Source organism: Choristoneura fumiferana, chromosome 12 (genome assembly GCF_025370935.1).
Source record: "Choristoneura fumiferana chromosome 12, NRCan_CFum_1, whole genome shotgun sequence".
NCBI classification, from domain to species: Eukaryota; Metazoa; Arthropoda; class Insecta; order Lepidoptera; family Tortricidae; genus Choristoneura; species Choristoneura fumiferana.
This window is the reverse complement of record NC_133483.1, coordinates 17,590,031-17,605,007: the sequence shown is the minus strand read 5'-3', so window position 1 is coordinate 17,605,007 and position 14,977 is coordinate 17,590,031. Positions and strand designations below refer to the sequence as shown.

General features: G+C 38.7%; 3 protein-coding genes across 5 annotated transcripts in view; all 3 read left to right on the top strand.

Moving 5' to 3' along the window:
• LOC141433531 (facilitated trehalose transporter Tret1-like) overlaps nucleotides 1-2,239 on the top strand; it is a 36,869-nt gene extending 34,630 nt beyond the window's left edge. For all 3 annotated transcript variants that reach the window (XM_074095607.1, XM_074095605.1, XM_074095606.1), the window contains one exon: nucleotides 187-2,239. In XM_074095607.1, the coding sequence (XP_073951708.1) occupies nucleotides 187-308 (122 nt within the window). In that variant the 3' untranslated portion in view covers nucleotides 309-2,239. The remainder of the gene's footprint in view (nucleotides 1-186) is intronic.
• A 2,795-nt stretch (nucleotides 2,240-5,034) lies between these two features.
• Nucleotides 5,035-6,177, top strand: LOC141433828 (uncharacterized). The gene is made up of 2 exons (XM_074095927.1): nucleotides 5,035-5,245; nucleotides 5,952-6,177. Exons 1-2 carry the CDS (start codon nucleotides 5,155-5,157, stop codon nucleotides 6,161-6,163), a joined length of 303 nt encoding a protein of 100 aa, XP_073952028.1. The 5' UTR covers nucleotides 5,035-5,154; the 3' UTR covers nucleotides 6,164-6,177.
• A 1,425-nt stretch (nucleotides 6,178-7,602) lies between these two features.
• LOC141433827 (facilitated trehalose transporter Tret1-like) lies at nucleotides 7,603-13,070 on the top strand. The gene is made up of 7 exons (XM_074095926.1): nucleotides 7,603-8,018; nucleotides 8,947-9,105; nucleotides 9,500-9,639; nucleotides 10,504-10,739; nucleotides 11,445-11,583; nucleotides 11,986-12,112; nucleotides 12,641-13,070. The coding sequence occupies exons 1-7, from the start codon at nucleotides 7,817-7,819 to the stop codon at nucleotides 12,838-12,840; spliced, it is 1,203 nt and encodes a 400-aa protein (XP_073952027.1). The 5' UTR covers nucleotides 7,603-7,816; the 3' UTR covers nucleotides 12,841-13,070.
• Nucleotides 13,071-14,977: the final 1,907 nt, after the last annotated feature.

Sequence of the window (14,977 nt, the reverse complement as noted above, 5' to 3'; positions counted from 1 at the left end):
GTATAAATACATAAATATAGAGCTACGGGTTCAACATTTATTTTGGCTGGTTTTTTTTATCGCTCTATCTGACTTATAAACATTATGTGCAAGATTTCCTGAATTATGCAAGTGCCCAGCAAGTATTGGTTTATCCATTATGTCAAAGCGTATTGCAAAACTTCTACATCTAGTCTTGTTTTTCAGGCATCGCCTTCTTCTACGTATTCCTCCCTGAAACCAAGGGACGTACTCTTCAAGAGATAGAAGACTATTTCTGCGGTAGGACCAAAACTTTAAAGAAAACCACTCAATCGGAAGGAGCGTGATCTCTGGCCCAAACCTTGGCCAATCACAAAGTGCATTTTGCGCAGTTGTAAACAAGACTTAGATGAATTAAAGAGCAATAAAACAACTCGGATTCCTTGCAGAATTATACAACAGTAGAATCCGATTTTTTTTTGTTGCTCAGGAGTGTTCGATATTTGTTTGTATATATTTAGGAAATGTTTGAGAAGTGACGTTACTGCGAAAGTTTCGAGATTTCTATGAGTACAATGTAATGTTGTTATTGCTTACAATTATTTTGCGCCAGTTTCTTTTAAGTATTTCGTTTTCTGGATTTTTTACTGAATATTATAACTGGTATACCGAATAATATTATAACTGAATTCACTAGCAAAATTGTTCTTTGATAGACAAAGCCATTTTTTTAACTAGGTATCTAAAAAAATGTTGTTGGGCTTACGAGGATAAGGTTAACATTTAGCCTAAAGATCAAAGTTGGAGCAAATACCTTACAAAATCTACTAATTAGTATTCAACGTGCCTTTGTAACGAATGCCTAGTTTACTTTAGTATACATGAATCTTACATTGAATATTTGTAAAATGTTATATCAAGGATGTAGAGATTCATGTTAAACGAGTATTATAGCGAATATAGTTTTAAGTAGGCTACTGGTGGATATCTACGTTAAACATGTGCCATCAAAATATAATAAGATCTTTGTTACGTTTGTAGATAAATCCGTTATTTATTTAGGTACGATTTGATAACTAGATTTTATACGTGCGTAGAAATATTATAGGTACAGTCACCAGCATTAATATCTGCCACAGCAGAGCGTGCAAAAATATCTGACACGTCCTTTCGGTCCTAGAAATAGTAAGAGTCGTATCAGATATTTATGAACGCTTGTTGTGTCAGATATTGGTACTGGTGACTGTACCTACGTGCGTATTAATTATTTAATTGACAGTATCAGACTTTTTCTTTCTGGATTTTATCACTATTCCGTTCGTTTTTTAGGGTTTCGTAGCTAGGCACCCTTTAGTTTCGCCATGTCTGTCCGTCTGTCTGTCTGTCCGCGGCTAAGCTCAGAGACCGTTAGTACTAGGAAGCTGTAATTTGGCATGACTATACATATCAGACACGCCGACAAAATGTTAAAATAAAAAGAACTAAAAAAAAATTTTTAGGGTTCCTCCCATAGGCGTAAAGTGGGAGTGTTTTTTTTTCTCGACTAACCCTGTAGCGTGGGGTATCGTTGGGTCGGTCTTTTAAAACCATTAGGGGGGTTGCTAAAACTATTTTTTTATTTAGTGATCTGTTTTTTGCGAAATATTAAACTTGAAAGTGCAAATTTTCATTAAAATCGAGCGTCCCTCCCGACCTCTAAAAACGAAATTGTTGGGTGGAAAAAAATTTAAAAAAATCAAAATGGTCATAAATATATCAAATTTACAAGGAAAATTATAGCGGATAAGATTGCTTGAGAATTATTAGTAGTTTAAGAGTAAATAGCAGCCTAAGGTATAAAATATACCTAAACTTGGCAGATTTCGTACACAATACGAAATCCTTAGAAAAATATTACTTGATTTTTTATTAATGGCTACGGAACCCTATCTTGGGCGTGTCCGACACGCTCTTGGCCGTTTTTTTTATCTACCTATACGATAACATATAGAGAACAGTACTGATAAAAATGAAACATTAAGCTGGGAATCGAACCCAGTTTTTCGCCATTCCGTAACGCGTGTTACAATATAATTATGTAGGTATCATGTATATTATTACTAATGTATCTTCCTCGATATGGGCCCAATCCCAACAGGTGCTTGTAGATATTTTCTAATTCAGATTTATGTAGATTATTGTAAATAAGCAAAGCATCAAAAGTATTTTGTGATAATTATACAGTAGATTATATACTTAGTCAAACAAATTGTTGTTATAATAAATAGCAGTTACGATAGTTTGTCTTATTTTATCTCACCTCTTATTTATGCTGCCACAAACTCCTAAGTATGTACAACAGTAAAGGTTTTACTCTTTAGGGCATTTTCCGAGTTTCTCAATATAAATAATCATGTGCATAAATAAATAGAAAAAAAGGAACTTTACATAAAATTGAGGCCAAAGGTGTATCTCACCGGTCCAGTAACAGCCTATTCACTCTAGCCTTGAAGAGCCCTTAGGTTGTATTTATCCGGAAATACTGACGACGGCAGCGAATTCCATTCCTTAGCAGTTCGCATTATGAAAGACTAGCTTTTACCCGCGGCTTCGCTCGCGTTAACCATTAACATTTCAAAGAAGCAAGCAATCAAGCAAGCAAGCCAGCAAGCATGCAAGTGAGCATGTAAGCAAGCATGCAAGCAATTATGCAAGCAAGCATGTAATTATGCAAGGAATAGTGCAAGCAATCATGCATTCGAGCATGCAAGCAAACATGCATTTAAAGCTGCATTCTAGCATGCAAGCAAGCATGCAAGTGAGCATGTAAGGAAGCATGTAATTATGCAAGGAATAGTGCAAGCAAGCATGCATTCGAGCATGCAAGCAAGCATGCATTCAAAGCTGCATTCTAGCATGCAAGCAAGCATGTAAGTATGTAATGAATAGTGCAAGCAATCATGCATTCGAGCATGCAAGAAAACATGCATTAAAGCATGCAGCAAGCATGCAAGCAAGCGTGCAAGTAAGCATGCAAGTCAGCATGCAAGCAAGCATGCAAGTAAGCATGTAAGGAAGCATGTTATTATACAAGGAATAGTGCAAGCAAGCATGAATTCGAGCATGCAAGCAAGCATGCATTCAAAGCTGCATTCAAGCATGCAAGCAAGCATGCAAGCAAGCATGCAAGCAAGCATGCAAGCAAGCATGCAAGCAAGCATGCAAGCAAGCATGCAAGCAAACATGCAAGCAAGCATGCAAGCAAACATGCAAGCAAGCATGCAAGCAAACATGAAAGTGAGCATGTAAGTAAGCATGCAAGCAAGCATGCAAGCAAGCATGCAAGCAAGCATGCAAGCAAGCATGCAAGCAAGCATGCAAGCAATCATGCAAGCAAGCATGCAATCAAGCAAACAAACATGCAAGTAAGCATGTAAGGAAGCATGTAATTATGCAAGGAATAGTGCAAGCAAGCATGCAAGCAAGCATGCAAGCAAGCATGCAAGCAAGCATGCAAGCAAGCATGCAAGCAAGCATGCAAGCAAGCATGCAAGCAAGCATGCAAGCAAGCATGCAAGCAAGCATGCAAGCAAACATGCAAGCAAGCATGCAAGCAAACATGCAAGCAAGCATGCAAGCAAGCATGAAAGTGAGCATGTAAGTAAGCATGCAAGCAAGCATGCAAGCAAGCATGCAAGCAATCATGCAAGCAAGCATGCAATCAAGCAAACAAACATGCAAGCAGGCATGCAAGCAGGCAAGCAAGCAGGCATGCAAGCAGGCATGCAAGTGAGCATGCAAGTGAGCATGTAAGCAAGCATGTAATTATGCAAGGAATAGTGCAAGCAAGCATGCATTCGAGCATGCATTCAAGCATGCAAGCAAGCATGAAATTTTGCAAGAAATAGTGCTAGTAGTAAGCATGCATTCAAGCCTGCATTCAAGCATGCAAGCAAGCATGCAAGCAAGCATGCAAGCAATCGTGTAAGCAAGCATGTGATTATGCAAGAAATGGTGCAGCAAGCAAGCAAGCATGCTTTTAACACATTATTAAAAAAACGTTTGTGTAATGTGCATTCATAGTCTATGTAGAGAGTCAGCTCAGCGGTTAGAATACAAAAACAAACTTTTGGTCATCCCTTGGGAATGGCAATTTTTTTTCGGGATAAAAAATATCCTATTATTTATTCTGGACCTCTAATATGACGTATGCAAAATTTCATAGGAATCGGTGCAGTAGTTACGGCGTGAAAGCGTAACAAACAAACAAACAAACAAACTCACTTTCCCCTTTATAATAGTAAGGATGAAGCAAACCACTTCGTGCGGGCCAATGGAACACTTACAGCATAAGGGTGAAGACGCTCCCCCCGCGTTCCATCAATACCACCAAAAATTTAAACTTACTAAATTACGTGGTAACTCCAAATTCAACAAGTTCAAGTTCTTTGGACACATCACCCGTAATGAGGACTCCATGGAACGGCTTGTGGTGCAGGGGAAAGTCGAGGGCAAAAGATCTCGCGGACGCTCTCCGACACGGTGGACAGACCTCATCAAATCTGTGACGCACTCTAACATAAACGATTGCTCCCACTCTGCCAGACATCGCGCTACTTGTCGATGCGTCGCGAGAGCAGCAGTGGCACAGGAATCGATCGACCGAAGCATGACCACGGCCACTCTGTCAAGAGTGAACGACTAAGAAGAATTACGTGGTAACTCCACTCAGCATGTGTTGTGACACGTTATCTGCAGCAACGTTGGTTTTCTGTGGAGCCCAAATAAATAAATATATCATTTTTTTTTGTAATTTGGTGGCTTGTGGCTAAGTATCATTTGCGTTACATATTACTGTTGTCAGCCTAAAGACGTCCACTGTCGGACGTAGGTAAGCCTCCTCCAAATAACGCGACGATGTCTCCTGCGCTGTCCATGTTCAATGGATAATTGCGGCGTTATAACTATGTTATTGCACCTAACGAATACTTACTAAAGCGCAAAACACACACAGGACGGGTGCGGGTTGGGATTGGGAGTATATGAAAACGTCTCACCGATGGAGGTCCCGGGGTGGGTGTGCGCGGTTAAGTCGGCGTGATGTTGCTTATATACTTAGCCACGTAACTCGTTATGTTGACTTGAGCACTAGAAAAAGAATAACATCCTAATCAGTAGTCGACTAAACTCAGAACGGTGAAGTTGTTAGAAGTTATGAGACTCTGCGTGTGTTGTTTTGTGTTTACTTGGACTTGGATAATCGTACACGCCAGCATTTACGCTGATGTACGGAGTAATCGAGAGCGTAAGTTAATTAGAAACAACTAAAGGCTAAATCGGCCCAAAAAATCGATTATCTCCAAAATCTTGGACTATATTTTACTATAATCCTTATTATTTAATATTACAAAATAATATGAATCCGAATATATTTGTTAAAGTTGTTTGTTGTGCTTCAACCGATGGTGATGAAATTTGGTATGGAGATAACTTGAGAACCTCAGGACATAGGACAGTTTTTATTCCGGAAAATTGCATAGTTCCTGCCTCGCAGGTCGTTTACTTGATAGTGATTGATTCATACTACTTTTGATTCAGGAAAACTAAGAATTTTCATTTCAAGTATTACTGTGATAGATCGATGTGATCTAACCTAACTAGGTATATTGTAGAATTATTCCTTTATACCCACGATTGAATATATCTTTGTATCTGAGGAGATTTTTTCTACCTACCAATTTGTCTGGTTGATCAGATCACATTATAGTTTTGAAATAAGTAATATGTAATCAATCTTCAGAATGCTATTCATGATTATTCAATCATTTTTTTAGATTCTTAAATCGTATAGCGGAAGTTATGGGCGACATAATGTTTTGTTTTGTAATCATATTCAACAGTACCTAAGTATTGTTAAAGCAGGTAGACGTAACACTACATAAAACACAAGGTTTAGTCCTGCAGGAAATAAGTTGTCTGGCGGCTCTGGGATTTTGGACCATTTTTTACAGGAAAGAAACCCCAGATAGTAGAAGGCATGGAGTTTGACAAGATCTCGCGAAGCACCCTGCTCAAGATGCTAGCCACGTTCGAAGAGTCCGTCAACACCCGGTTAGCTCCCTACAAGCTGCGGCCGCAGTTCGTTGCCCAGTTCGCTAACAACAAATACACCAGGCCGTTCATATACCCTCATGTTTTTAAGAAGAGCAAAATAAATGTTTGAAATTATGTTGAGAACTAATTTTTATTGAGAACGTACCTAACGTCAGTATACAGCGATGTAGGTATATACCTACATTGCTGGGATTTAAAGTACTTACGTAGTCTAAAGTACGTAGGGAAGACTGGGTACGGTTGTAACAGCTCAAATATTTCCTAAACTATCTACAGGAGAGTGAGGGGTACAAAACGATTACCAATTTCACTGCGCCGTCCGAATGGTTAAAAAGCGTATTTTTGGTCTATTTATTCTCAAAATATGTTTATTAATAATGCATATTGGATTTCATAGATTTTTACGGTGTGTAATCAGTGATAGGCTATTTTGTTTCGAACGTGGATCCGTTTTACTGGCACAGAAGGGGCTTGGGTACGGTTGTAACAATTTTTGTGGGTACAATTGTAGCACTTTTTGGTTATTATATTTTGCCTTTGTTTTTTATTTTTCGGATGTAACAAGAGTTTTTATTAATTGTAGATGCCCATTTAACGTGTCAGGAAGACATCCAAAGGCGAAAACGATCAAGAAGTCCTTAAAATGCTCACAGTGAAGTGAAAAGATGGAAAGTCTTTGCGCCAAGTAGCAGATATATATACAATCTTAATTATGTTACACTGATGAGATGCATTCTTAAAAGAGATTTTAACAGAATAAGACAAGAAGATGTTAACATGGGGTATTTAGGCTCATAACAGAGTTTTTACAGAAGAGCAAGAGCATGCTCTAACTAAGTACCTCTCACGATGTGCAGACATTTATAGTACATGATAAACAATAGTGTACGGTATTAATTTTGTTGAATTTTTATGTATGTAGGTATGTAAATACTTTATTGTACATAAAACACAAAAGTAATACAAAAAGAAAACAACAAAACAAAAGAGTACAAAGGCGAACTTATCCCTAAAAGTGATCTTTTCAAGCTAACCTAACTTGATTGTCTTTTGTAATAAAACTCATTGAAATTACTCATTTTTGTTTATTTTGGATATGTTACAACCGTCCCCCATCACTGTGTAACGTCCCCATGACGTGGACGGTTGTAACAGTGGCACACAAACTGAACAATGCTTTGCTGGCAAAAAATACTGCATATATGATATTTATTAAGTGTAATATTAACTCAAAAGAGTATTCGTGAATCTGTAGCATTGTATGTAGTTCTTAGAGCTGTGACAGCAATAATATTAGCCATAAAAACAAAATTGTTACAACCGTACCCAGTCTACCCTAGTGTAATCTCTCGACAATACTGATGTTCTTTTTGGCAAACAGGCAATGATACGGAAAATATCGCACTGTTCATAACGACCTTCTGTACCTAGATGTAACTTTTTTCCATAAACTCATTGATAAGTATTCATATTTATATTATCTGTCTTTCTGTCACAACATCAATGAAGTCAGGCATTGAGTACTTCACTTTTACCACACAATTTTTATTTACCTCGTGAACCGATAGTGCAAAACGATAGTCTTTTTCATCCTCAATATCCGTAGAGTCGTCGATGGAGTCATTTTCAAAAATTGAATTGAATTGAAATTATTTACCCCGTTTCACCAAAGCGTGACAATGGCAAGGAGTAATATCCTCAAAAAGTGGCCGTGAATATTATTTATTTTCTACTTTTACTGTGTTCAGATGTACGAACTATAATGTTAAATCCGATAAAGCTTGTGCTAGCTGACCCTGGGTTCTGCACGCGAGTGGGGTTGATGCAGGTAAGGTATGCCCTTTGGGTGAACCTTACTGAAGTGAGTGTGGGCATGGCTTATGGATTCGCTGCTGTGTCGTTGCCATACATTGCTTCGCCGGAGGACATTATGAAGGTTACAATGCACGAGGGAAATTGGATAGGTAAGTATACAATCTGAAAACATTTTAATGGTCATGCTCTCTAAGCAGCGGTGCTTAGGCTACTGTGTTCGAAAGTGCCAAGCAAATTGCTGGTTATGAAGCACCCTATCAAATTATACGCAGATGTCTTTACGCTTATTTGCAATTTTTGTTACTAAAAAAATATCGTCAATTTGTATATCAGCTTATTTTATTCAGACTTAAAAACTTTTATGATGAACATTTTGGCCGAACAATCGTCGCCAGTTCATACCCATAAAATAGTAGGTATAACATTGACTGGTTGACTGACTGACTGACAGTGCACCCTTTAAACGCTGTAATAGAAAATGACACGGGAATGTTTGAGGGTATTTTAGCTCAGCTGGCCACAGACATGGCGTTAATGCTTTTCTGGTTGGCTGATGTGACAGTGAGATGTACATTTTTTTTCTGGTTAGTTAATGTTTAGCCCTATGGGCTAATGTGACAAATTTGTACGTTGCCCGTATCAAATAAAAAAAAAATTTGGCAGACTTGAACAAAGGTAGAGAGTGATTTCATTATACCTACTACTCACGCACTCCATCTTCAGGTTCGGGCCCGGTACAGAATTTACATTTGGAATTTACCTACATTCACCTGCAAAGAAATTCAATAGTGTTTGTGAAGTACCCAATGCGCACTAAGTCTGCGTGGAAACTACGGCCCAAGCCCTCTCATTCCTTGCCCGAGCAGGCCTATTCCCTGCACAGGAAGTTATAGGCTGCGGCTCCATCAACCAATGCCTACATGTCTGATGATAATGAGGCGGAGACGAGATGTGGATTCAACTAATATGATTGGTCGATCCCTACACGTCTCCTCTCGCTCCGCTCGTCTTCGCCTCAGTGGATCCGCAGCCATATAGGCCGAGATGATCAATTCGTGCATGTTTTGTTGTTTCCAGCCACGGTTCTGTCCATGGTGGCTCCCATAGGATGCCTTATGATGGGCCTGGTCATGGACAGGTACGGTCGCCGGCCCGCAATGCTGCTATGTAAGGTGCCGCTGTGTATTGGCTGGTTGTATACAGGATTTGCGCCAAGCAGCATCCACGTGATCGTAGGTTAGTGTCACGCTTGAGTCGTGTTACTTGCCTTTTGCACCGCAGTCCAAGGGCGTCGCTACCCGATGGCCCAGGAGGGGGGCAAGTTGATATTGAGAATGGGAAAAGAACGTATTGTAGGTATTTATTGAAATTGGTGAATTCGTTCGAGTTTCGGTTTCTACGTACACGAATGATCGAAATGATCCATCAAGCAAGTCAAGTACTTAGGACTGGTTTGGTTGCTTTAAACTTTTTAGAATCTCTAGGGGGAGGGGGCATTTCCATTCATACAAAACACTAGGTATTCTCCAAATAGACCCGGAAGAGATTTAGCCGTCTTATTCTAATACCAGGCACGGCACATACTACTCATGGATATATCTTTGAATTCATTAATACATTGTTGTTTCAGGGGTAGTTATAACCGGGATGGGATGCGGTATGGCCATATCTCCACCGCGGGTGTACATTGCGGAGGCTTCTCTGCCCAACATGCGGGGCACGCTCAGCGCCTTTACGCCCCTCGCCTCCTCCATCGGCATCGCCATACAGGTTATCATCATCATTATCATTATCACCATCATCATCACCCGTAAGACGACCACTGTTGGACATAGGTCTCCCCCATAAGTTTTGTTTATTGCAAAATATGTATAAAAAAATGTGTCTGGCTCTTTTTTAAACTCCAACAAAAAATGTTATGAGTATAATTTTTACCACTGCGTATATATTATGATCTGTGGCATCATATTTTCCAAACGAATATACCGAATTTTATGCGTATTTTAATCGAAATGGCTTTTATCTAGATTTTTATTAAAATCTGTCCAAACTATTGTGATTTTTTTCTAAGTTATGTGCTATACTAGGAGGATGGGTCTGGATTTAGTTTGGGACGCAACGCAACAGCGTCGATACCCTAGCCCCTTCACACCTCCAGAGTATAGCAAGAAAACCTGGCGCAACAAGAAGGCTGGGCGATTTAGTATTATGTTTTTAAGAAGGTAGTGTGTTTTGCAGGTGGTAGGACCTTGTGCAAGGGCCACCCGGATTGCTATCACCATCTTGCTCGCTAATCCTACCGTGATGCAGCAGTGCTTGCACTGTTGTGTTTCGGTGTGGAGAGTAAGACAACCGGTGAAATCACTGGCATTTGAGGTATCCCATCTTAGGCTTCTAGGTTGGCAACGCATCTGTAATCCCCCTGGTGTTCTAGGTGTCTATGGGCGGTGGTGATCTCTTACCATCAAGAGACCCACTTGCTCGTTTGCCATCCAGTGTAATAAAAAAAATTAGGCATTTGGTTTATTATTTAATTTTATTTGCATTTTTTTTCTAATGTGCTTGTTTATCCTTCATTTAAATAAATTATTTCGAAATGACGCCACGTCATGTTTGTAATTTTGACTTTTCTAGGCTTGCCTGGCATGGTTGTTCCCTTGGAAAATCGTGTGTTTTATCACTGCTTTCTACACGGCCGGTCTCATAGTCTTGGACTACTTCCTCCCTGAGACCCCGTACTTCCTGCTGACACAGACGGACACCTCGGTCGAGGTAGAACAGACATTGAAGCGGTTGAGGGGAGACGAGTATGACATGCAACAGGAGCTAGAAGAAATAATTGACTTCAAGACTACGAACAAAATAAGTAAGTGAGTACGGCTCTTTTACGCTTATGTAGATGAGATACCAGTGTTTAACTGCGGCTTTCAGCAGTTGAATTGAAATTACAGGATTTAACGAAATTCCCGAAGGAAATTCTCGAAAATTATATCATCATGGTCTTTATTGACGTTGCATTATAAACATCAGTGCCAATTAAATGTCAGCGGATGAGATTTCAAGATTTTATCCCGTTCGGTGGTAATATCTATTAACATACAACTAAAACAAATTAGTTAAAGGCCCTTAGCCAAGCAATCCCATTACGAGTAATTCACAGATGCTGGCAACTTTCCTTTTCTAGTTTGTAGCAATTTTGATTTACATTGGTGCTTACTGCTTAGGGTTGCTAGAACGAGGTTAGCTTTACGTTGCTTCTGCCATGATTTCCTGGTCCTACACTACCAAGTAAACTATCGTATTTACGATAGATATTTAGCTAATTTAAATTAAGTATAAAGAATAAAGCATGAAATTTAATGTAATCATTGATATTATTGTAACATTATGTTTAATTGGCAATTCAAATTATAATGTTAAATCTATTGGAATGAACATGCATGTATTATTTTTTGTTTTCAGTATGTTTTTAAGTTTTAAGGAATAATAAAAGGCTTTTTATTTATTATTATTGTTATACACTACCACATTTTCGAAAAATGCTTAAGGCTGACGATCTATTTGTTCTCTTTAAGGATGACTATCTACGGGACGTTACAAGCAATCCTCACACTGTCTGCCTGGAAGCCTTTCGGGATCATCGCTGGCTACATGTTCATAGAACAAATCTCAGGAGCGAGCATTATGATCGTTTGGACTGTTGAAATTTTAGCGGTTAATATTTATATCTTAAACATACAAGCTGAAGCTGACTTGACAACGTTGTTTCATCCAGATTTCAGAATAAGAATCCCTTGGAAAAAAAATCATTCTCTCTCCTATTTACCAACTTTCTTGATAGCTTTGAATTTTCTGTTAGTATTTTTTTTTAAGTATCACCTGCGTTAATAATAATAATGTTCTTTTATTTCGGAGATTATCCATTAATATCTGCCACAGCGGAGCGTGCAAAAATATATGACACGTCCTACCAGCCCTAGAAATAGAGTCGTATCAGATATTTATGCACGGTTTGTTGTGGCAGATATTGGTGCTAATGAATGAGATACGAACGCAATAAAAATGTGAACTATAAAATGTTTGCGTTTATGGCGTTTGTACTGTAAATTTTTTCAGGGCTCAAGGTCAACAGTGAACCCCAATGTTGGTAACGCGATGATGAGTGCAACGAGATTCTGCACAGCCATAGTTTTGACGGGCTTGCTCTACAAATTGTCAAGAAGATTCTTAGCACTAACATCAAGTAATTATTTTTAAACTTAAGTTTTTAATTTTCTCTTTCTGCATAAAATTTATTCTAGATTTGCAATCACCCCAAACACTTAAAATACACTGGATATTTCGCACTTTTAGATCAAGATATATTAACTAAAAATAACACCGTATTTTGATTTAGATTTCATTCAATTTCTTGAACGTTCGGGTGGTTTTGAGTTGTTATTTTTGTTTAATTTTGTTTTGCCGAGAGACATCATCAGGAGACAGTTCTTAAAACATAATATGAGTTATGACTTTTTGTTTTACTTTCCTACTGCACGTGCTTACTAAGGGACCCCATACATCCCTGTATTTTTTTATGTAATTAATTTATTGATTTAATTTTTTTTATTATATTTTTTTCTTTTGAAAAAATTCTGCCAAGTTCCTAGCGACACATTCTTCTTGGTAATGTTGATCTTTCCGAAAGCACTGGTAGTTTTAAAAAGAGCCCTTTGCGGCCCACTTGCAGAATAAACTTGTTGTTTTGTTATATTCTGATTTGACTTTTCAGGTGTTGGTGTAGGTGTGGCTTGTTTTCAAATATTTCTTTTCTTGGAGTTTTCGGCGAAGCGGCATGTGTTTCCGCAAATTTGCTACATATTTTATGTCCTGTTCGCGACGTTAGGATACAACAGTTTACCGTTCATGTACATGTCAGAACTGTTCCCATTACAAGTTGAGTATGAAGTCTTCAAAGGCAGAATCCCTTAATTAATTTAATTATGCTTGGCCTCGTACATATTTTAACACTTTTTTTGTTGATGGTATAATAATAGTCAAAAAGTCCAAAATCATACCTACTTCCGACAGTAATTTAAATTAGGTACCTACTATTACTACTTCCAGTTACTTTCAATACCTCTATACCTACTTTCAATTTGATCTATTAATTTTTTCTCAAGATCTGTTGATTAGATTTAATGTGCAGGAATTTTATTAAAGATCACCATGAATCGTTGGAAAAAATATATTAGCATATTTTAATTAATACCCTTTACAGGTACGAGGTCTTATGGGTGGCGTTTCTCTGACGTTTTGGTCATTAGTAACATTTGGCGTCATCAAACTGTACCCCGTTATTTGTGCCTTGATTGGACTGCAGTACATATTGCTGATCTTCTCAGTATCTTCTCTTCTAGGTAAGTATTTGAAGGGGAAATGGAACGTACACTAGGTGCTGGAAATAATTAGAGCTTATATGCACTCTTACTTTTTACGCGCTGATAACGCGCATTCGTCATACGATGTGTTTACGGACATATAACTGCATAAATACATACCTATGTACTATCGAATCAAGTTAATCGTGACCAACTATGGAACCTTTTCGTAGAAAAAGTCAAAGTGCCATCGCATTGCTTGACAAGGGAGTTCATTATGTATGACGCTGAATGTGAGAACGTTCTTCGATGGGTCAGGAATCAAATGGTTCGACTGTCCGTATTACCACATTTACACGCTCCCAATCCTCCGCTCCCAGAGCTGTCTTATGCGAGGGCTCTTGGGCACCAACAAATATGGGGACCCGTCGAAACAAAACTAAATTTTCATGTACCTAATCTTATACATATGGAACTTTTGGTGGGGCACGTGAGGTCGGGGGTTTGTTTATGGGCCCGTGCACCTTTAGAGAAAATACTATTGCTTATACCTACCCCAGCTTAATCACACCTCAGGTATCTTATTCTATCGCACAATTTATTTATTACAGGGTGTTTGTTTGTGGCTGTCTTTTTGCCAGAGACGAAAAATCTAACCCTACCAGAGATCGAAGAATATTTCAAAGGTTTCCGGGCGACGCTGGTGTCCCAGCGACAAGTTATGGCCTCCCAGCTATTCGAAGCTTCCCGAAATTCATCTATGATCCGACAAACGTCTAAAACATCGGCTAATAAACCGGAGAAAGGCAAATCTATTTTTAACGTTCCTTTAAACATTTCCGGACAGTAGACTTTTCAGAAGGGGACAATGTAAGGACACTTGGAGTGAAATGTGTGTTTTGACAAAGGCCTTTTTGGTAATTGATTAATAAGAAACATCAGAAGTATTTTTTACATGTAAGTTTACTTGTAATTACAAAATAAAAATGTAAATACATTAGCTTCTTATTTCTGAGACTGAGCCCTAGACAGTGTTGAGTTTTTTTATATTCGACTGGATGGAAAACGAGCAAGTGGGTCTCCTGATGGTAAGAGATCACCACCGCCCATAGACACCTAGAACACCAGGGGGATTGCAGATGCATTGCCAACCTAGAGGCCTAAGATGGGATACCTTAAGTGCCAGTAATTTCACCGGCTGTCTTACTCTCCACGCCGAAACACAACAAAACAAGCACTGCTGCGTCACGGCAGGATTAGCGAGCAAGATTATGGTAGTAGCAATCCGGGCGGACCTTGCACAAGGTCCTACCACCTGCAGACATCAGGTATATTGGAACTATTTACGTCTATAATACTAGTCTACATAATATCTTTGAGCATCTTATTAGAAAATAGGTTTCCAGTACAATTTGGACCATAGTTGTCGTGACTTATAATAGTTATGATATTTTTATAGATGAAGCTATATACAAGCGAATTGGTCTATGCAAGCGATCAAAAGTGCTTCGAGTGGGTTGGCCGCGGGGGTATATTGCAATGAGCACGCTCAGCACTGTTAGCACTAGCACACTGGCTATAGCACACCCGAGAAACTTTTTCGTATTACATGAGAAAATGTTCTGTTAATTAAAACAGTAAATATATTGCACTTATTACACACATCATTACACATTAGCGATAGCTTGCACAGTTTTCTCCATGATGTCTACCCTGTTTGAAGACGTCATATCACATCAGGCGAATTG

Coding starts and splice junctions, on each gene's coding strand:
- LOC141433828 (XM_074095927.1), top strand. CDS start 5,155: ATGAGACTCTGCGTGTGTTGTTTTGTGTTTACTTGGACTTGGATAATC. Junction 5,246..5,951: donor TGTACGGAGTAATCGAGAGC/GTAAGTTAATTA, acceptor CATTTTTTACAG/GAAAGAAACCCCAGATAGTA.
- LOC141433827 (XM_074095926.1), top strand. CDS start 7,817: ATGTTAAATCCGATAAAGCTTGTGCTAGCTGACCCTGGGTTCTGCACG. Junction 10,740..11,444: donor ACTACGAACAAAATAAGTAA/GTGAGTACGGCT, acceptor GTTCTCTTTAAG/GATGACTATCTACGGGACGT. Junction 11,584..11,985: donor GGACTGTTGAAATTTTAGCG/GTTAATATTTAT, acceptor AAATTTTTTCAG/GGCTCAAGGTCAACAGTGAA.